This window comes from Propithecus coquereli, unplaced genomic scaffold (assembly GCF_000956105.1).
Source record: "Propithecus coquereli isolate 6110/MARCELLA unplaced genomic scaffold, Pcoq_1.0 Scaffold93, whole genome shotgun sequence".
Classification (NCBI taxonomy): domain Eukaryota; kingdom Metazoa; phylum Chordata; class Mammalia; order Primates; family Indriidae; genus Propithecus; species Propithecus coquereli.
The window spans coordinates 586267-608712 of record NW_012155618.1 but is presented as its reverse complement, the minus strand read 5'-3'; the positions used below and the strand labels follow the sequence as shown (position 1 = coordinate 608712).

At 38.1% G+C, this 22446-nt stretch overlaps 2 protein-coding genes across 4 annotated transcripts in view; one reads left to right on the top strand and one right to left on the bottom strand.

The window, feature by feature from the left end:
- The window catches only part of LOC105826866 (lithostathine-1-alpha-like), a 57072-nt gene that overhangs the window by 30654 nt on the left and 3972 nt on the right, over positions 1–22446 (bottom strand). Inside the window, exon 5 of one of the 3 annotated variants that reach the window (XM_012664879.1) lies at positions 16739–16998. The exons of the other annotated variants lie outside the window; for them this stretch is intronic. Coding sequence (XP_012520333.1) covers positions 16991–16998 — 8 coding nt within the window. The 3' untranslated portion in view covers positions 16739–16990. Of the gene's footprint in view, positions 1–16738; positions 16999–22446 lie in introns of those variants that run through there. 3 annotated transcript variants of the gene reach the window in all.
- Positions 8971–11364, top strand: LOC105826868 (lithostathine-1-alpha-like). The gene is made up of 5 exons (XM_012664880.1): positions 8971–9077; positions 9706–9824; positions 10132–10267; positions 10976–11089; positions 11297–11364. The coding sequence occupies exons 1-5, from the start codon at positions 9038–9040 to the stop codon at positions 11362–11364; spliced, it is 477 nt and encodes a 158-aa protein (XP_012520334.1). The 5' UTR covers positions 8971–9037.

The following is a 22446-nucleotide window of genomic DNA, read 5'->3' as shown; positions in this document are numbered from 1 at the left end:
TAGCTCAGCAATACTGCTGACTTCCCTCTGTTTAGTTATATCCACATTCAACCCATTCAGCTCTCTGAGGTCTCACATATTTTAATATATACCACCCACTGGTCAAGACCACAGAGGTCCCACAAGAAGAACTTCACAAGGGAATAAATTTAAGACACCAAGCCCCCCAATCCTGATTCTAGAAGTTAATTTGTCTTTTACATACACTAACACTACAAACCTGTGTGTGTGTGTGTGTGTGTGTGTCTGTGTGTGTGTATGTTCAGGGAAGAGAAAGTTGTTTGGAGCTCTCACGGCCTAATTACCACATAACTGTCACATCTCTTAATACTGTTGCAATGGCAATTATATTTCAACATGAATTTTGGAGGGGAAAAAACATTCAAACCATGGTATTCTGGCTCCCCAAAACTCATGTACTTCTCTCACACAAAATGCTTTCATTTCATCTCATATCCCCAAAGGTTTTAATTTATTCTAATGTCATCTTTAAAGTCTAAGGTCCAGTGTCTCATCTAAATACTTTCAAAATCAAACATGCGTGAGACTCAGGGTATTATTCATTCTGAGTTAATTCCTTTCCAGTTGTGAACCTATTAAATCAAACAAGTTACGTGTTTCCAAAATACAATGGTGGTACAGGCATAGGATAGACACTCCCATTCCAAAAATAGAAAAACAAGTCCCAAATAAGACTAAATCTCAACAAGGAAAACAACATTAAATCATGAGGCTTGAGAATAATCTTCTTTGGCTCCAAGTCCCACCTACCACACATACTGGGGTGGGGTTTTGTCCTCCATGGCTTTTGCAGGGCTCAACCCACACAGCAGCTCTCATGGGTTGGAGTCTCTTGTCTATAGCCCTCTGTTGCTCGGCTTCCACACTGGTGGCTCTATAGTTGTGTGGTCTTGGGGCAATCCATCTCTTAAAAGTTCCACTTGGAATTGCCTTAGTCCTAATGAGTACTCTCCATGGTGGCCCTGCCCTTGTGTCAATTCTCTGTTTGAGCCCTGAGGCACTCTGAGGTATACTTTGAAATATAGTTGGAGGAATTCATACTCCTATAGCTTCTACACTCTGCAAGCCTGCAGAATTCGCACCCTGTGAACACTGGCAAGACTTATGGCTTATACCTTCTAAAGTGGTGGCCAGAGACACATATGACATCATTTGAGCCACTTCTGCAGCGGCTAAAGAGTGCTATGCAAGAATGCAGGCATCAGAGTCTTGAGGCAGCCCTGGGCAGTGATCGTCAAGGTCCTCAGGGCTCCTGGGCCTCTCTTTTGACATAATTCTGTCTCCCAGACATTAGCATTCTTGGCCTGTGAATGGGGGGGAAGCAGCAATAATCTCCAAAATTCCTTCATGCTCATCTTTTCTTGTCATGATGAATAGCAACTGGCTTCCTTCTCTCCATGTTGATCTTCTTATCAAAGGGTTGCTTGGCCATACCCTTGGTTTTTCTGAACTTACCTTTTCTTTTAAAAACACAGCCACACTGAGAATTATCCAAATATTTGCTTTCTGTTTCTCTTCCTACATATATTCCATCTTTAAGTTATTTCTTTCTTCTTGAATTTTGCTATAAGCAGTTAAAAGAAGCCATTAACAACCTCAACATTTTTCTACTTAGATATTTCTTCCATCAAATATCCTAGTTCACGGTCCTTAAATTCTGCCTTTCACAAACACTGGGACATGAACACAATTCAGCCAAGTTATTTGCCACCTTATAACATGAATGGCCTTTGTTCCATTGTCCAACACCAGTTCCTCACTTTGTTCTGACATCTCATCAGAATCACTTCTGTTGTCCATGTTGCTAACGATATTCTGTTACAGTCATTTAAGTAATCTCTAAGATGATTTAGGTTTTGCCTGTAGCTCTTTTCTTCTGAACCCTCAAATAGTCTTTAATGCTTCATTCATGGAACTCTTGGCTGTTTCTAGACAGCTCCCCCAAACCCTTCCAGATTCTGCTCATTACTCAGTTCCGAAGCTGATTCACAGATTTAGGTATTTCTAGAGTAACAACCCAACTCTGGTAAAAAAAAAAAAATTATGTCTAAATTTGTTTTTATTTGCTAGAAAAGAATGCCTCAGAATAAATAATTTATACTGAACAGAAATTTATTTTCTCAACAATTCTGGAGGCTGGAAGGTCTGAGATCAAGGCACTGGCATCTCACTGGGGCCTTCTTGTTGCAAGAAGAAGAAGAACAAAGAAATAAACAGGGCAAAACTAGCCCTTTTATAATGGCATTAATCCTGCCCATGAGAGCAAAGCCCTCATGGCCCAATCACTCTTAAATATTCCACCTCTTAATATTATTACAATGTCAATTAAAAGTCAACATAGTTTCAAAGGGGACAAAATCACAGCTTTCCCTGATTCTTCTATCATCTTGATTCATCTGGGCCCTGGATAATATTCATCTCCTCAATTAGTATAATGATATGAGCTAAATGGTAATTTGACTACCTCCTTTCTTCTTTCCCTCATTACATAGGGAAACACACATTAGGGGTTCAGTTTAGATTTGAGGATTTACCATGCCTCACAGACATTCTTTCTTTTTCTGAGGAAAGGATATTTTGATACGAGGGAGAATCCAGTCTGAGCTAACTCCATCTCTATTCCCCAGTCTCAGATTGGCAAGCAGTTCACATTTCTGCCAGTCCCCTGGCCACGGTCAATGTGTGTTTGAAAATGCCAACGTTGTTCCACAGGTGCTAGTTGTAAATGTGGCTCTTCATTTAGATTTTCACGTTTAGGCTTTGAGGAAACTATAAGGCCTACAATAGGTAACTCACTCAGATCTTGAAGCTCAAAATTGTTAGATATTTCTCCAAATCAAATTTGGCTCTCCAGCCCCTAAGATAATAGTAGATATCTGACAATAGTTCCTATCCAAGTGATTTCTCCATGGAAGTCTCAAAGGAAGAAATCAAACCTCACCAGCAACCTAAGCTGATAATTAACTGACCAGGAGACTAGGAAGTACAGATATTCTTTTTGCTAGACTGAGTTTGACTTTGTTTGGCTTTGAAATGTAAAAATGGAGGAAGTGAATGGTGACTAGGAAACGTGAGACTGTAGAGACCCAGAGGAGGATATGGCAATGATTACAGAATTTTACTATGGAAAATAGGTTATGGATGAGAACACTTCACAAAATAACCACAGAGCAGAAAATCTCTCTGCTCTGGAAGCTGCAGAAAAAGGAGAGAACCAGCTTGCGGAAGGAAAATCAGATTGGGAAGTGGATTTGAGTTATAGTTTTGTTTTGTTTTGTTTTTCCCACCACTTGTGTATAAAAGTTAGTCACTTAAATTCTCTGAGTACCTGTCTTGTAAAGAGAGGGAGAGTTGAAAAATGTGATCTCATCTACTTATAACTGTCAATTGCTTCCAGATCTGTCAGAATTTTATAAATTTACATGGTGGATGATAGAACATACAGGTAGAGATCATAGACCCTGGGGGTCAGATTCGGTAGACCCAAATTCTGGCTGTGCCACTTATTGTGATTACTGCGTGACATTGGGCAAGTCACTTCACCTTCCTGTGTCTGCAGTTTCCTGTCTAAGGTATCTACCTTCTATGTAGGGAGATTAAAGAGGAGTTAACATAATTAACATACATAGAATTATATCACAGAACAAGAAAATCACTATATAAATATTCACTCTAATGGGATAACATAACAGAAATATTCCAGATGAGGAAAGAGTGTATGTGAAGGTATTGTGCAAGTACATGGAGAACTACAGTTTAAGCATTAATCGTTGCTATCATGTGCTCAGCAGAAAGTCAATAATTTTAAGAGTCGTGAATCACCATCATTAGCATTCCCCTCCTCCCCTTCCTCTTCATTGTATCTGGCAGCAGTTCTGAGGTGGCATTAGAGTTGATTTTTTATTATTAATAACTTGAGGCAGTGAGGTGTGAGGTGGCGTCCCCAGATCCTTCAGCTCCTTCCATTGGAATTTCTCTCTCCACGCAGTCCTCTCAGGGTGTGCGTGGCCAGGAGAGGAGGCTCCCTGGTGAATGATGTTGGTGACCTAGAACATCAGTTTCTCCCTTTCCCCCTTCCACCAGCAGGTTGCTCCACATATTGTCCTGCTGCCTCCCTTGTCCCTGAGTCCCCTGCTGCAGCCTCACACGCTCTCTGTCCCTCCTCCCAGGGTCCTCCTCTCACACCATCACCATTCCTGGAAGGCCCTGCCTCTCCCTGGGCTGCTCAGGGCCATGGGAACTGGGCATCTGGTTGCTTCTGGAGAAAGACAAAGCCTGCCTTGGACTTGGATGGTTTGCCAGCCTGTCTGTGGGACGGGAACCTCATGTGTGACCTCTCCTAGGGTGTACCAGCAAGAGGCTCCTATTGAAGCTGGATTTTTTTGTGTCAATGCCCTTCATAGGGCCTCAAACTTCTAGTCTTGCTCTCTGCTTGGAATTCAAATACCAGACTTTCTTTATAGAGGAGGGATCTGCTCTGCATTTGAGGAATGTACAACTTTTCTGATACTCCATTCACACATTACTTAAATAACTGGTGGCTTTGATAGAGCATGTGTTTCTGACTGTTCAGGGATGTGAGATTTAGAGAATGGAGTGGTCACAAATGGCTTTTTATGATAGTTGTTTTGATTCTTTTTTATTTTCCTTTCTTGCTTTCATAGTTTTTTTAATTCACACATAGTAATTGTGCATATCTATGAGGTTCAGTGTGATATTTCCATACATGTATGCAATGTGTAATTAGCACGGTAATTTGCATATGCAGCCCCTCACACATGTATTATTTCATTTGTTGGGAATATTCAAAACCAGTTCACATAGCTGTTTGGAAATATACAATAAATTGTAAATTCTAGTCTCTTTATAGTGTTCTAGAACACTGGAAGTTATTCCTCCTATCTAACTGTACTTTTGTACCCCTTTGGCTTTCCCTCACTACCCCCACAATTCTTTTCCTCTAAAAAACACTATTCTCATCTCTACCTCTACAATATCAACCTTTTTTATCTTCCACATATGAGTGACAACATGTGATGTTTCCCTTTCTGTGTCTGGTACTTTATTTAATGTTTCATGTTCTTTATTTCCAGGGACAAGTGCTGACACATGAAGAAGGAAGAGGTGGGTGTCCTGACTTGTATCCTCTCCTTCTAAGATTCATCAAAACTCCAAGTTATCTGACCCCAGTTGTTTGTGATCTTTGGTAAGGATTGCTCATACCTGGGCTAAGATGGTAAAGAACACCTCCCCCTGCCCCAGACACACAGACACGTTTGGGGTACTATTGTATGTAAGAGACAAACTGTATTGGTGGGTTAGGGATTGGATACTGGTGACTTACATTTATTCACTTTTTATACTTTTCTTGTGGTACCTTTGGCCAAGGCTGCGATGAATCTACGGTACTTATTCAAATCAGTCAGGCTTCATAGAGCTGGATGAGTTCAATGCAGAGATAACTAAATAGAGTCAATTCAGAAAGAAAGTTGAGATAACAAAATATCCCTGAATCAAAACCGCTTATGTTTAAATCTAGTTCAAGTATTTGGTGGCTGTTTGATCTTGGGTAAGTTACTTAGCCCTTATCTTACCTTTAATTTCTTCCTCTGTTAAATATGGTTGCAATGGAATATTACTCAATCATAAGAAATGACAGTGATCTAGCACCTCTTACACTTTCCTGGATTAAACTTAAGCCCATTATCCAAAGTGGAGCACCACAAGAACAGAAGAACAGGACCCATTTGTACTCACCATCAAATTGGTATTAACTAATCAACACATAAATGCACATATCAGAATAACATCTATTGGATGCTGGGGAAGGGGGAGGGCAGCGGGAGGAGGGGGGAGGAGGGAGGAGGGGATGGGTATTTGTATAAACAAGGAGTGCAATGCGCACTACCTGAAGGATGGACATATTTGAAACACGGACTTCGGGGGTGGGAACCAAAGGCAACACACGTAACCTAAACATCTGTACAACCATAATTTGCTGAAAGAAAAAAAAAAGAAAGAAATAACACAGACAGGTTTCCTTGCACCCAAGGTGCTCATCAGATTGTCGGGGGAACACAGACAATCAAGAAGTCAAAATATAAAATTTTGAAAGTATGATACATTGTGATACATACTTTAGAGAAAAATACAGCAGAAAAGAGAAACTAGCACAGAATCTTTAACAATTTGACAAAATTGAATTTTATCAATAAATATAGTAGTCAAAAAAAATAAATAAAAATAAATATGGTTGCAAATAGCATCTATATTAGAAGGATGTCATGAGGATTAAGTCGGTTCTTATTTGCAAAGTACTTGAAATAGTGCCTAGCATATAGAGCACATGATAAAAGTTTTGTTAAATAAACTAGAGCTTTCCCGTAAAGCAGAAGAGGATAAGTTATAAATAGGTTTCCTCATGTCTTCTGTGGTCTGCATCTGAGCACATACAGACCATGGAAAGTCCTTGGTGTATCTTGTACTTCTTCAGCTCCTTTGAATCAGTCTAATGTTTGCAGACAGGTTGTTATTGACATGCCTGCATAGGATTTAAACAGGAGGGAGATTATCTCTCTATAAAATACCCAAAACTTCTATTGCTTGTTTGTAAATCAGGGAATAGCTACCAGAAAATGGCAAACATCACCAAACATCAGCCATAGTCTTGAAACTTCCTAAGCCTTATTGGAGGATTGTCAATAAATTGCCCCACTTGAGGACACATTAACACTAGATGTCCAGAGTACTGATTTCTATCTAGGAGAAGAAATCCAGAGAGACTGTGATACAAAAGGCCTAAAATGAGTTTCTGGGAACCTTGTAAAACTTGGTCAGAGGACCTTGAGGATACTGAGGAAAATGTGATGATAAGTCGTAAAGGTGTGGAAATTATGTCTTCCCTAAAAAATATATCTGTTTGGAACCAAAGCTGCTGACGATATAAGTCCTACATTTTATTACCTTGCATGTGGAATTTGGCCAGTCATATATGTAAGCAAATAAAAGTAACTTCCCCACGGGTATACAGCCGCTAGGAATTGTAAAGATTTTTATGAAAGAACTGTGTCAATTTGTACATGTTCTGAATGTCCGTCTCTTTCATATCATGCTAGCTACAATGTGTTTTATTATGTATCTTAAAGTATTTGATTTTTTTTTGTGCCTGGAAAGACATTGCTTGTTCGAAGTTTTGTTAAAATAAAGAAAAACTTTCATATTTAAAAAAATATTTATAAAGTAATTTTTGTTTGAAAATTTAAAAAATTAATTGCTTATTCAATTTTTGTCAATAAACCTGTCATGGTACCAAATACACCTGCTCCATACTGAATCCTTTGGTAACTGAAGAATATAACTGAATCTTTTATCTGTAGGAAAAAAAGAAATAATGCTCTGGTTATAATATTTTAAAAAGAGAACTATTTTTAGTAAGTGCAGAAATAGATTAATTTAAAAAACACATATGATTTTTAGACAGAATAAACAATGTTAAAATTTGTCCTTTTTGTTTAAAATTGTTAGATTTTATAAAGCAAAAAGAACTTGTAAATTATCTAGGCAAATACCATGATAAATTTTAATGTATATTCTTACATTTCAGTCAGTTTTTAAACTACATGCAAATTGGTGAATAAACAGTATATTGCATTAATCTGTATCTTTTAACAGCATACATAAATTTTATGAAATAGTTCTAACTTTCTGCAGCTGACATTTTTGTATTCAACATTATGGTTTTGAGACCAGTCTATATTGAAATTTACAAATCTAGCTCGTTTGACTTCCGTCTAGTATTTCATTACACTTTGTTTATTCATTTATCCCACTTAATATACCCATCTTTCTTTCTGTGAATATTTAGGTTTGATTTTTCTTCTTAATTTTGTATTCTGATTGGCTTTTGTTCTTTGCATTACAAATGGATATTCTATGATGATTCCAGTAAGTGTACAATATCACCATACCATCTTTGACATCACAGTAACAAATAGCTGGTTTCAAACAAGTATTTTTAATGAAGCCTAACGTCATATCCAGCTACTCTGAGCTTCCTAGGGCCTCAGCACCCTACAACTCCCATCTACTTGGACTTTGAGAAGAACTGTATTTTGTTAGTTCAAATCTTGTTGGACACGTCAGTTTAAATTTATGGAACTACTAACCCTAGCTTTTTGCAGTAAGTCTTGAGATGTTCCTGAACCGGAAAAAAATGGAGGAGTCACCTAAAGCCACCAGCAAATTGTGCTTAATCATTTGGACCCAGCTGGTTCCTTCTTAACCCCTACTCATGCCTGACACAAAAGAGCAGGCTCCATAGTTACAGGCAGTACAAGAAAATCTACTTTTCTCCGATACTTTCTGGATTGCTAGGGGACATGGGAATTGTCACCTGTTTCCTGCTGGGCAAGGGCAAAGTGCACCTTGGCCTTTGAAAGTTTTCCAAACTGTTTGCAGGAAAGGGGACTTATCTGTGACCATTCCTAGAATGTGACAGGAAAAGGACCCTCTTTGTGTCAGTGCCCTATAGACCCTTGAACCCTCATTCATCCCCTGCTTACATGACATGGCTCTTCTCTTAGACCCTGTTATAAAGCTCCTACCACTGCCTAGCCTGACAAGCCACCTCAGACCCAGCCAAAAGGTATGTGGTTATTCTAGGAGATGGGCATCTCTAACATGGGCTGTTTCTCTTAAATCCTGGGAAAGATACAGAATGAGTTTCTGTCCAAAAGTTTCCAGCATCGATAAAGCTTAATCAGGAGTTAAATCTGTTTGGGTTTTCTGGGTCTATATAATCCCCAAACTCTCAAGAGAAATATTTGAGGGTGTGGGTGTCTTGGAGTACTTTCCTGCTCTAAGTAATTTAGAGAAAAGGGACTATAAGGAAGGTAACAAGTGTTTCACACTCTACCTCTCGGAAACACTCTTTCTTATATTCTATTACAGAGACTGTTTTGCTCCTTAAGCAAGAGATTCACTGCTGCTCAGCCTGGCTCAGACCAACTCATGGTTGATGCTCCTCTCCTGCCTGATGTTTGGGTCTCTGAGCCAAGGTGAGATCTCTCCACCAACCCCCTACAATCCTGAAGCCTTCACTCCAGGACAAGGTATGTAAATCCCTGGAGGAAAAACCAGAGGCAAAATAAGGGATTGTTTAGTGTCCTTCAGTGATCCTTATTGCTGTACTAATCCCATTCAAATACATCTTTACCTCATTAGGGAGTCTGAGAAAGAATTTAAACTGATACTTTGTCAGTAACCACTGCAGATGTAGTTAGTTCATTCGATCAAATCTACATGTGGTGGCAGGTTTGGGGATGATGGAATGTAAAGGTTCACTAAAGGGATAGAGAACTGAGGAGAGCCATGTGTACAGGGAAACCTAGACAGTCTTGAGAAAGACAGAAGCCTGAGTCTTTAAAGGCAGAAGAAGCTTGAGCCCCACAAAAAAAAAAAAAAGGAGGAAAATGGGGACACATTTCTTTAGCCTATTCATTGTATGTTATCACCTTAAGCAATGGAAATGGAGAGAGAAGAGGTAGCACGCAAGAGAGCAGAAGTGAGCAACCACCCCCTGAGCTAAGCCATCCTTCTTTCACCATAAAAGAAGATCACAGGCTTCTACCTCACTTTCCAGCATTTTGCCTGCCCTGAGAGTCTCCTTTGTCTCTCCTTTCCCAGGCCAAGAGACCCAGACAGAGCTGCCTAAGGCCTGGATCAGCTGCCCAGAAGGCACCAATGCCTGTCGCTCCTACTGCCACTACTTTAATGAAGACCGCGATTCCTGGGTTGATGCAGATGAGTGAGGAGAGCCGTGTGGGGAAGGGAGGCTCATGAAGTTAGGGGCAGCTGCCACTTCCCAGTGTGCTCAGTGGCATCGATGAGATAAGACTGATCATCTCGCTAACCCATCACTGGCCCCAAAACTTTCCAATCTATGTTGTGCTGTCATCCTGCACATTCTCAGCACAGAGATGCTGGGAATAAGCGACGGCATCATCAGGAACATTTCTGTACTGTCCTTTTTCTGCCACAACCCCTGGGAGGACCCAGTTTATGCCTCAAACCATCCTCCTCCATTGAGTGCTCCATTTTCCTCCCCACCAGCTCTACCACCAGAACATGCATTCAGGCAACCTGGTGTCTGTGCTCACCCAGGCCGAGGGTGCCTTTGTGGCCTCACTGATTAGAGAGAGTGGCACTGATGACTTCAATGTCTGGATTGGCCTCCATGATCCTAAAAAGATCAGTTTGCAGCTTCTTTATCTCTAAATTATCATATTTGAGAAGGAAAAGGGGCAAGCAATGTCTGGCCCCTCAAGCAACAGCTATCACCATTTTCTGATAAAAGCAATGTCTCTATAGATCCTACAATATCAGAGACAGGTAGGTTTACTGGAGGTGGTTAGAGAGATAAGCTGAAGGCTAAACCTCCTGGGTGTTCCAGGAATTCATGAATAATCTCATTCTGTCATGTTCTAGCAAACCACCTTTATGTATTGCATCTTACCTGTTCTGATATTGTCTGTGTTGTGAGAGAACCCTTTGCAGACTACATAGAAATGGAGACTTAGTGGAACAGAATCTACTGCTGGCATTTGGGAACCTGGTGCTCTACTAAATACTATGTCAACTACTAATGTGTTGCCAATGTGATGCTGGATTGTGAGGGTTGTGAGTCTCAGGAAAGAAAAATCAGGAACCATTTTCTGTAATGGGCTTTTGTGAGTCTTTCTATCAAATTCAGAACACTTATTGTTTGGTGGAACACAGGGAGGGAGTTAGACATTCCAGAAAAGGAGAAGCCTAGACAAAATAAGACGAAATGATATGATATTCAGGGAGATAACAAGGTTTATTCTTGCCGTATGTCATGGTCTGTTCCTGAGTGTGCACACAGGCCTATCACTTTCTGAGTGACCACTGTCCCTGTTCTGGCCCTTCCCCATCTAGAACCGCCGCTGGTACTGGAGCAATGGGTTCCTGGTCTCCTACAAATCCTGGGACATTCGAGCCCCAAGCAGTGTCAGTCCTGGCTACTGTGCCAGCCTGATTTCAAGTTCAGGTGAGAGGAAGAAAACCCACCCACCCATTTCCATCCTCTCCTACTTAGCTCTCAGGATGGACGTGGGGATGAGGATAGAGGAAAGGCAAGCTCCTCATCCAGGAAATGGAGAAGTGTTCCCTCTTGTTTCTTGTCCTGAGTCCTGGAGCCAGGAGGGGCCACACTGCTTCTGGTCCTCATAGTCTGACTTTTCTTATTTGCCTGCAGAATTCAAGAAGTGGAAGGATATGCCTTGTGAGGCAAAGTTCTCCTTTGTTTGCAAGTTCAAAAACTAGAGACAGCTGAAAAACCGATGTCTAGAACTGTTCCTGCAATTAATCTGGATTCAAAACTTAAACTGGACCATCGCTCCAACTCAGTCCACACCCTCTCTTCCTTGCTGAGTTTATATTGCTGACCTTCAGTACCTTTCCCCTCCTACTCTTTTGATCCCTAAAACAGAGAAAATAAACATGTTTTCCCCCATTTTCTTATTGTTTGTTTGCTATTTTCACAGCTAATTTCTGGGAGATTGGTTTGGGAGTGATTATAATACTCTACAGCTTGCTTTGGCCCAGCCGCTTTTTAAAACTCCATCCACATATCACACATGTTAGGTTTATGAACATGTGACTTTGCTTACAACAAGGTTAAGAAGATAAAGATTTTACCTACAACCCACATACATGCATGCCCCAGAGATATTGTGGGTTAGACTCCAGATGACCATAATAAAGTGATACTGTAATAAAGCAAGTTACACAAAGTTTTTGGTTTTGCAATGCATATACAAGTATGTTTATACTATACTGTAGTCTCTTAAGTGTGAAGTAACATTATATTTGAAAAAATAATGTGCATGCCTTAATTAAAAACACTTTATTGCTAGAAGAAAATGCTGAAGAAGTGATCATCTGAGCCTTAAAATATCTCTTTGCTGGTGGAGCGTTTGCCTCAATCGTAGTGGTGGTTGTTGATGGTTGGGGTGTCTTTGGCAATTTATTAAAATAAGACTACAATCAAGATTACTGCATCAGTTGACTCTTCCTTCACGAAAGATATCTCTGTAGCATGTAATGTTGTTTGTTAGCATTTTACTCTTAGTAGAACTTCTTTCAAAATTAGAGTCAATGTTCTCAAACCCTGTGAGTGCTTTATCAAATAAGTTCATGTAATTTTCCAAATCCTTTGTTGCTGTTTCAACAATGTTCATAGCACCTTCTCCAGGCATAGATCTCATCTCAAAAAACCACTGCTTCTCTGTAAGAAGCAATTCCTCATCTATTCAAGTTTTATCGTGAGATTACAGCAATTCAGTCACATCTTCAGGCTCCATTTCTAATTTTAGTTCTCTTGTTATTTCCACCTCATTGACATTGCCATCCTACACTGAATTCTTGAACCCCTCAAAGTCATCCATGAGGGTTGGAATTAACTGCTTACAACTTAATGTTGACATTTTGACCTCTTCCCATGAATCACAAATGTTCTTAATGACATCTAGAATAGTGAATCCTTTCCAGAAGATTTTCAGATCCATCAGAGGAATCACTATCTATGGCAGCTATAGCCTTACAAAATGTATTTCTTGGTTATTAAGTCTTGAAAGTTGACTTACTTCTTAATACATGGGCTACTGAATGGATGTTGTGTTAGCAGGCATGAAAACAACATTAATCTACTTGTATATCTCCATCAGAGCTCTTGGGTAACCAGATGTATTGTCAATGAGATTTTTTTTTTTTTATTTCAGGGTATTATGAGGGTACAAACATTATGGTTACACTTTATGTATTTGCCTCACCCAAGCAAGGTTTAAAGGCATGCCCTTCCCCACTGCAATGCTCCCCGTGTCCTTTAATTGCGGATTTACCCCACCCCCACATCCCCCTAGTCCCTGGAGAGTATTACTGTCATGTGATTACCCTAGTGTTGATCAGTTAGTACCAATTTGATGGCGAGTACAAGTGGATTATTAAAATTTGGTATATGTATACAATGGAATATTACTCAATCATAAGAAATGACAGTGATCTAGCACCTCTTATACTTTCCTGGATTAAATTTAAGACCATTATCCAAAGTGAGGCACCACAAGATTGGAAGAATGGGCTCCACTTGTCAATGAGATTTTTAAAAAATCTTTTTTTCTGAGTAGCAAGTCTCAACAGTGGGCTTAGAATATTCAGTAAACCTTACTGTAAACAGAAATGCTGTCATTCAGGCTTTCATGTCACCACCTTCATCAATGATCTTAGCTAGATCTTCTGAGTAACTTGCTGCAGCTTCTACATTAGCACTTGCTGCTCTGCGTTGTGCTTCTATGTTATGGAGATGGCTTCTTTCCTTAAACCTCATGAATCAACCTCTGCTAATTTCGAGGTTTTCTTCTGCAGCTTTCTCACCTCTCCCACCAGCTTTCAGAGAATTAGAGACTTCAAGCCTTGTTGTGGAATAGGCTTCAGCCAAAAGGAATGCTGTGGCTGGTTTGATCTTCTATCCAGACCACTAAAGCTTTTTCTGTATTAGCAATAAGGCTATTCTGCTTTCTTACAATTCGTGTGTTCACTGAAGTAGTGCTTTTAATTTCCTTCAAGAACTTTTCCTTTGCATTTAAAACTTGGATAACCATTTGGTGCAAGAGGCCTAGTTTTCAGTGTATCTCAACTTTTAACATCCCTTCCCAAGTTTAATCATCTCTAGCTTTTGATTTAACATGAGAGATACACAACTCTTCCTTTCACTTGAACATTTAGAGGCCATTGCAACATCATTAATTAGCCTAATTTTAACATTTTTGTGTCTCAGGGAATAGGGAGACCCAAGGAGAGGGAGACAGGAGAAACAATCAATCAGCGGAGCAGTCAGAACACTCACAACATTTATTGATTAAGTTCACCATCTAGTATGGATGTGGTTCATGGCAGCCCAAAATAATTAAAACAGTAACATCAAAGATCACTGATCAAAGATCACCATAACAGATATAATAATAATGAAAAAGTTTTAAATATTATGAAATTACTAAAATATGATTCAGAGATGCAAAATGAGCACACACTATTAAAAAAATGGTGCTGAAAGAATTGCTTTACATAGGGTTGCCACAAACCTACAATGTGTAAAAGATACAGTATCTGCAAAACACAATAAAATGAATTGCAGTGAATTTAGGTATGCTTGTATTTACATGGATCTAGTTTGAGTTACAGAAATTATTATTGCTGGTCCCTGAATGGCTGGAGTATTTGATACTCTGGAGGGATGCACACATTTGTGGTCTGGGGAGTCCACAGCTATTTTCAGTTATGCAAGATGAAGCCATGACTGTAGTGATAATTTAAGGAGAATTATCAGTCTAGAGTTCTGAATGCATTGATGGTAGAATGACTAGAGGCTCGGAGACCAGCAGCATTTGTTAAAGGGCATTCCTTGAAAAAATAAACCAATTAAATAGAATATACAGGCATACTTAATTACCTCTTTAAAAATTATATCACCAGATATAGTTAAATTCTAAGTACTGAGTGTTAATATTTTCACAAACTAGTTTTGCATACATACAATTTAGCCCATACAGGAAAAATGTCAATAATAACATTAAATGGAATTTGATAGAACAATCTAATCAAAAGGCACAGATTGTTAGTCTGAATTAAAACAACAATAACTACAATAACAAAAAGAAATATTTAACAATGTAGTATGTATAGGAGATCTGACTTAAATTCACAAAAAGATACTTGTATATTTTCTTTTAAATATTTTATAGATTTATCTCTTTAATCTAACTCTATGATCCATTTTGAATTAATTTCTATGTACAGTGTAAGAAATAGAACCGAATTGATTCTTTGGCATATTGGCCATCCAATCGTTCCAGCACCATTTACTGAAGAATATTCTTCCCCGTTGAATTTCCATAATATGCATGTCAACAAACAACTATAAATGAAAGAAATTATTTCTGTAATGTGAATTCTATATTACAGATATTTATGTTAATAGTTATGCCAGTTTCACACAATCTTTATTACTTTGGCTTTGTAGAAAGTTTTAAAATCTGGAAGTGTAAGTCCTCCAACATTGTTCTTCTTTATCAAAATTATTGTGTCTTTCTGGGCCAATATTGCTTGGCTATTCTGAATTTCCATATGAATATTAAGATTATCTTGCCAATTTCTGAAAAAAGAATAGCTGAAGCTCTGATGGGCATTGTGGTAAATCTAGAGATCAATTTGGGGAGTACTTCCACATTAATATTAGGTCTCTAGTTCATGAACATGAGATACCCTTTGTTTAGATCTTCTCAAATTTCATTTAACAATGTTTTGTACTTTCTAGGGTACAAGATTTGCACTTCTTCTTAAAATAAATTCCTTAAATTTTATTCATTTTGATATTGTAATGAAACTGTTTTCCTGGTGTCATTTTAAATAGTTCACTCTCAGCATATATTTTATCCTAGAGAATCTTTCTTGTGTGCTTGAGAAGAATGTGTATTTTGCTTGTATTGAGTAAATTATTCTATAGATGTCTGTTTGGTCTAGTTTACTTGCATATTTTCAAGTGTTCTACTTCCTTGTTAATCTTCTAAGTGTTCTATCCATTATTGACAGAGGTGTATTTAAGACTCCAGCTATTATTGTTGAATTTTCTATTTCTACCTTCAATTCTGTCAGATTTCACTTTATGAATTTTGGGTCTATGTTGTTATTTGTACATGTATGTCTATAATGGTTACATTTTTCTAAAGGATTAACCAATATATAATTATAAAGTGTTCCTCCTTTTCTCTAGTAACATGTTTTGTTTCAAAGTCTAATTTGTTGTTAAAGCAGACATGTCAATGGTTGCTATTTGCATGACATATGTTTTTCCATCCTTTACTTTCAAACTATTTGTGTCTTTGAATCTAAATCATGTCGCCTACAGAGTGCATATAATTGGATTTAATTATTGTTGTTGTCGTTTTAGTCCAGACTGACAATCTGTGCCTTTTGATTGTATTGTTTTATCAAATCACATTTAATGTTATTATTGATAGTGTTGGGTTATGGGTTGAATTGTGTCACTAAAAAAATTAATTTGTTAAAGTCCCAATATCAGTACTTCAGAATTTCACTGTATTTGGAGATGGGATCATTAAAGAGATAATTAAGTATGCCCATGTGTTTTGTTAATCTAATGTATCATTTATTTACTCATTCATTCCAGTAGTGCCATTTAACAAATGATGCTGCCCCCAAGTTTCTAGTCATTCCGCCACCAATGTATTTAGCACTCTAGACCTGACAACTCTCCTTAAATAATCACTTTAGTCATGGCTGCAATTCGTATAAGGGAGCTTTGATGTGGCCTCCACAGACTGCAAGTATGTGAATCTCTCCAGAGTACCAACTACTGAAGCCATTCATGGACCAACAATAATAATTTCTGTAACTGACATTGGGCCCATGCAAATATGTGTGATGTGAGAGAAATCTGTATGTTCTTTACCTTGTCATAAGCAAGGCCCTAATGTTCAAAATGCTTGAGTCAAACATACATATGTGAATAGAGTTTTAAAAAGTGGAAGAGCCCAAGCAAGCTCTAGAGTGCTACAATCACTCCCATGGCAAGCACGTACGGTAGGCATCAGCTGTAGAAACAGCAGACACGGAGGGCGGCAAAGTCTGGGAAAACATGTTTATTTTTATTGTTTAGGGCTCCAAAGACTGGAGTGGGTAAAGGTACTAAAGATCAGTGACACAAACTCAACAGAAAAGAGAGTCTGGATTGAGTTGGAGAAATGGTCCAGTTTAATTTTTGAATCAATAACAGTTGCGGGACCAGTTCTAGACATCCATTTTCCAAATGCCTCTAGTTTTTGAACTTGCAGATAAAGGAGAACTTTGCCTCACAAGTCTCATCCTTCCATTTCTAGAATCCTACAAGCCAAGGAGAAGAGTCAGACAATGAGGACCTGAAATAATGTGTCTCTTCCTGTCTGGGAGTCAGGACAAAAAACAAGAAGAAACACTCCTTTGTTTCCTTTATGAAGAGCTCACCTTTCTTCTCTCCCTGTCCCCAGGGCCATCCCAAGAGCTAAGTAGGAAAGAATGGCAAAAGACAGGTGGGTTCTCTTCTTCTCACCTGAACTTGAAGTCAGGCTGGCACAGTAGCCAGGACTGGCACAACTTGGGGCTCTAGTGTCCGAGGATTTGTAGTAGACCAGGGACCTACTGCTCCAATGCTAGTGGAAGTTCTAAAGGAGTAAGACCCAGAGAAGATGCAGAAGTGACTCAGAAAGAGATAAAAATACCTGGCTTGAGTGAACACTCAAAACCAAGCCAAGACATACAGCAGGAATAAATCTTATTGTCCCCATGAATATCATGCCATTTCCTTTGTTTCCTCTGTTTTACTCTAAGCTTCTCATTTCCTGAAATGTCCAACTCCCTCCCCTTGTGCCACCAAACAATAAGTATTCTGAATTTGACACACAGACCCATAAAAGCTCGTTACAGAAAGTGGTTCTCTAATTGTTCTTTCCTGAGACCCATAACCCTCACATTCAGCATACCATTGGCAGCCCATTAGTTGTTGATGTATTATTTGGTATAACACCAGGTTCCCAAATGCCAGCCATAGATTCTCCTCCACTAGTCTCTTTTTGTATAGAGTTGACAAAGGGCTCTCTTGTAACACAAATGGTAACAAAAGAGATAAGAGATGGTATATAAAGATGCTTTGCTACACGTTGACAGAATGAGTTTATCCATGCATGCCCAGGTCACCCAGTAAATTCAGCCTTCAGCTTATTTCTAACCACCAATAGACAATCTCAATATCCTGTACATATAGTATTTTTAGAGAAGTCATTGCTTTTATCAGAAAATGATATATGCTGGTGCTTGAGGGGCCAGACCTTGCCTGTTCCACTTCTGTCTCAAAGTCAATGGTTAGGGGGTAAAAGAGGCTTCAAATTGACCTTTTGGGGGTCATGGAGGCCAATCCAGACATTTAGGTGAGTTGCCCCAAGACCACGCAACTGTAGAGCCACCAGTGTGGAAGCCGAGCAACAGAGGGCTATAGATAAGAGACTCCAACCCATGAGAGCTGCTGCGTGGGTTGAGCCCTGCAAAAGCCATGGAGGACCAAACCCCACCCCAGTATGTGTGGTAGGTGGGACTTGGAGCCAAAGAAGATTATTCTCAAGCCTCATGATTTAATGTTGTTTTCCTTGTTGAGACTTAGTCTTATTTAGGACTTGTTTTTCTGTTTTTGGAATGGGAGTGTCTATCCTATGCCTGTACCACTGTTGTATTTTGGAAACATATAACTTGTTTGATTTAATAGATTCACAACTGGAGAGGAATTAACTCAGAATGAATAATACCCTGAGTCTCACACATGTTTGATTTTGATAGTATTTAGATGAGACACTGGATTTTAGACTTTAAAGATGACACTAGAATGAATTAAAACCTTTGGGGATATGAGATGGAATGAAAGTATTTGTGTGTGAGAGAAGTACATGAGTTTTGGGGAGACAGAATATCATGGTTTGAATGTTTTTCCCCTCCAAAATTCATGTTGAAATATAATTGCCATTGCAACAGTATTAAGAGATGTGACAGTTATGTGGCAATTAGGCCGTGAGAGCTCCAAACAACTTCCTCTTCCCTGAACACACACACACACAGACACACACACACACACACAAACACACACACACACACACAAACACACACACACACACACACACACACAGGTCTGTAGTGCTAGTGTATGTAAAAGACAAATTAACTTCTAGAATCAGGATTGGGGGGGCTTGGTGTCTTAAATTTATTCCCTTGTGAAGTTCTTCTTGTGGGGCCTCTGTGGTCTTGACCAATGGGTGGTATATATTAAAATATGTGAGACCTCAGAGAGCTGAATGGGTTGAATGTGGATATAACTAAACAGAGGGAAGTCAGCAGTATTGCTGAGCTATGGAAATCACCCTGAAGCAAAACTACTATGTTTCAATCTAGTTCCGACACATAGTAGCTGTTTCATCTTGGGAAAGTTACCTTAGACCTTCTCTTAACTTCAATTTCATCGAATGTTAAACATGCTTTCTATTAGTGTATATATATATATATAATCAAATTGCAATGGGGATTAAATGGGTTCCTATCTACTAAGCATTTAGAGTCATGCCTAGCAGAGAGGGCATGTGATAAAAGTTTGTGTAAAATGAACTAGAGCTTTCTTTTGCAGCAGGAGAGACTAAGGTATAAGTGGGTTTCCTGACGTTTGCAGAGCACAAGCAGACCCCGGCAAGTCCTCAGTCCACTTGCACTTCTTCAGCTCCTTTCTTCTCTAGTCTAACGTTTGCAAACTGACGTTTCCATGCTTGCCAAAGATTTACGTAAAAGAAATTATCTTTCTATAGTAGGTCTAAAATATCTATTATTAATACATGAATGGAAAGCAGGTGATGGTCAATAGCACCAAACAGCAGCCATAGCCTTGAAACTTCCTAAGCCTTATTGGAGGCTTGTCAATAAATTGCCCCACTTTGGAACATATTAACACTGGTATCTAGGATACTGCTTTCCGTCTATGACAAAACTTCATAAGGAAACATGATGAGAAAATGATTATGATGGGAATATGATGAGAAATGAGCTTCTTGGAACCTTGTAAAACTAGGTCTTAGGAGAGGACCTTGAGGATCCTGAGGACAATGAGATAAGTCTTCCAGGGATGGGAAATATGGCTTCTGTGAAAAATTTATCACTTTGGAACCAAAGTGACTGTCACTAATGTTATCAGTTTTATTACCTAGCATGTGGAATTTAGCAAGCCATATATGTAAGCAATAAGGATAACTATCTCGGTTGGTATACAAATATTGGAGGCAATAAAGATTTTTATGAGAGAACTATGTAAATTATTTGTTTTAAATCTCTCTTTTATACTGTGCTAGCTACAATGTATTCTATTGTTTATTTTTAAGTATTTGATTTTTTTTACCTGAAAAGTTGATCCTTGTTTGAAGTCTTCTTGAAGTATAGAAGACCTCTCATATTTTAAAAAGATTCTGCCCCAATGTATTTCTTGGTTATCATTTTGTAATAATTATTTTTTGTCATTTTTTGCAAGATAAACCTGTCATGATACCAAATAGTCTGAACTCCTCCCTACTGCATCCTTTCGTAAGTTTGAAGGATATGACTCACTCTCTTATTTGTAGGGGAAAAAAAGACACCTTTAATAGGTTTAAGCTTTCTGAGAAAGCATAACTACTTTTTAGTAAATGCAGAAATAAATTAGAGTCATTTAACAAACACATATAAACCTGCCAGTCAGAATAAATAATGTTAACCTTTGTCATCTTTTTAAAAATTATTAGTTTTATAAAAAAATTATTATAAATTCTTCAGGCAAACACTTTGGTAAATTTTTCTTTATATTCCGTATATATGTGATGACGCAACAAAAAGTCTCTTGCCAGAATCTGGCAACTTGATTTTGCACTTTCTCTCAAGAAATGGGAGAGAATAAATTTGCATTTATTGGAATTTGCCAAGTCTCAGATACTCTTTTGTAGCACACAAAATGGCCATCAGATAAATGAAAAAATGCTGAATATGACTAATCATTGGGGAAATGCAAATAAAAACCACAATGAGATATCACCTTACTTCAGTTAGAATGGCTATTATTAAAAATAAAAGACACAAACACTCATGAACATGTGAAGAAAAGGAAAATCTTAAACACTATTGGTAGGAATGTAAAATAGTACAGCCACTATGGAAAACAGGATAGAGATTTTTCAAAAAAAACAATAAAAATAGAACTAACATATGATTCAGCAATCCCACTGGGTGTTTATTCAAAGTAGGATAAATCTGTATACCATGGGATACCTGCACTTGCATGTTTATTGCAGCACTATTCGCAATAGCAAAGATATGGCATCAAAGTGTCCATCGATGGACAAACGGATAAAGAAAATGTGGCACATACACACAATGGAATACTCCTAGGCCATAAAAAGGAATGAATTCGTGTGATGTGTACCAACATGGTTGGAACTACAAGCCATAATGTTAAGGGAAATATGACAGTCACAGAAAAACAAATATCCCATGTTTTCACTCATGTGGGAGCTGAAAAAGTTGATTCATGGAAGTAGAAAGTAGAATGTTAGATGCCAAAGGCTGGGAAGGGTGTGTAGGTAAGCGTTGCAGGGGATGAAAAGGGATCGATCGATGGATGCAAACATACAGTTAGATAGAAGATACATTTTCTAATGTTCTATAGCAGAACAGGTTGACTACAGTCAGCAATAATGTGTGATCTATATAAAAGAAGCTAGAAGAGAGGAATTGAAATGTTCCTAACACATACGAATGATAAATACTCAATGTGATGAATACCCAAAAATACCCTAACTTGATAACTACTCATTCTGTGCATGTATCCTATAATATGTAAAATATTACATATCAATAAAGGGTAAAATAAATAAAAAAGATTGATTTGCCTTATCCGAGGAGAGATTTTTTGGCAATTTTGAATTTCCATATGCATATTAATAAAAATCTGTCAATTTCAGCAAAAAGAACACTTGAGACTCTAATGGGGATCGTGGTAAATCTATAGATCAATTTGGGGAGTAACTCCACTTTAAATATTAGGTCTCTGATCCATGAACACAAGATACCTTTTCATTTACTTAGGTCTTCTCTAATTTTATTTAACAAAGTTTTGTGCTTTTTAGTATACAAGGTTTTACTTGTTTTTTAAAATAAATTCCTTAAAAAATGTATACTTTTTGATATTATTGCAATGACATTGTTTTTCTTCATTTTAAACTGTGTGTTGCATACATGTGGTTTCCCATAGAGAATGTTTTTTAGTGTGCTTGAGAAGAATGTGTATTTTAGTGGCGTTAGGTGAAGAATTCTGCAGATGTCTGTTTAGTCTAGTTGATTTAGAATATTTTCAAGAGTTCTACTTCCCTGTTGAACATCTTAGTGTTCTAACTATTATTGAAAGTGGTGTATTGAAGTTTCCAATTCTATATCTATTTCTCCCTTCAATTATATTAGTTTTTGCTTCATGTATTTTGAGGCTACTTAGCTATATGTACATGTATGTGTATAATCATAATAATCTTTTAAAGCTTAACCACTTTATCATTATAAAATGCTCCTCTTCTTCTTTAGAAACATTCTTTTTATTTTACATTCTAATGTCTGATGTTAGAACAGACACTTCAGTGTTTATATGGTTGCCATTTGTATGATACATCCTTTTCCATCCTTTTCCATTCAAGGAATTTGTGTCCCTGAATAGAAGTCATATCTCCTGTAGATAACATATTGTCAGATCTT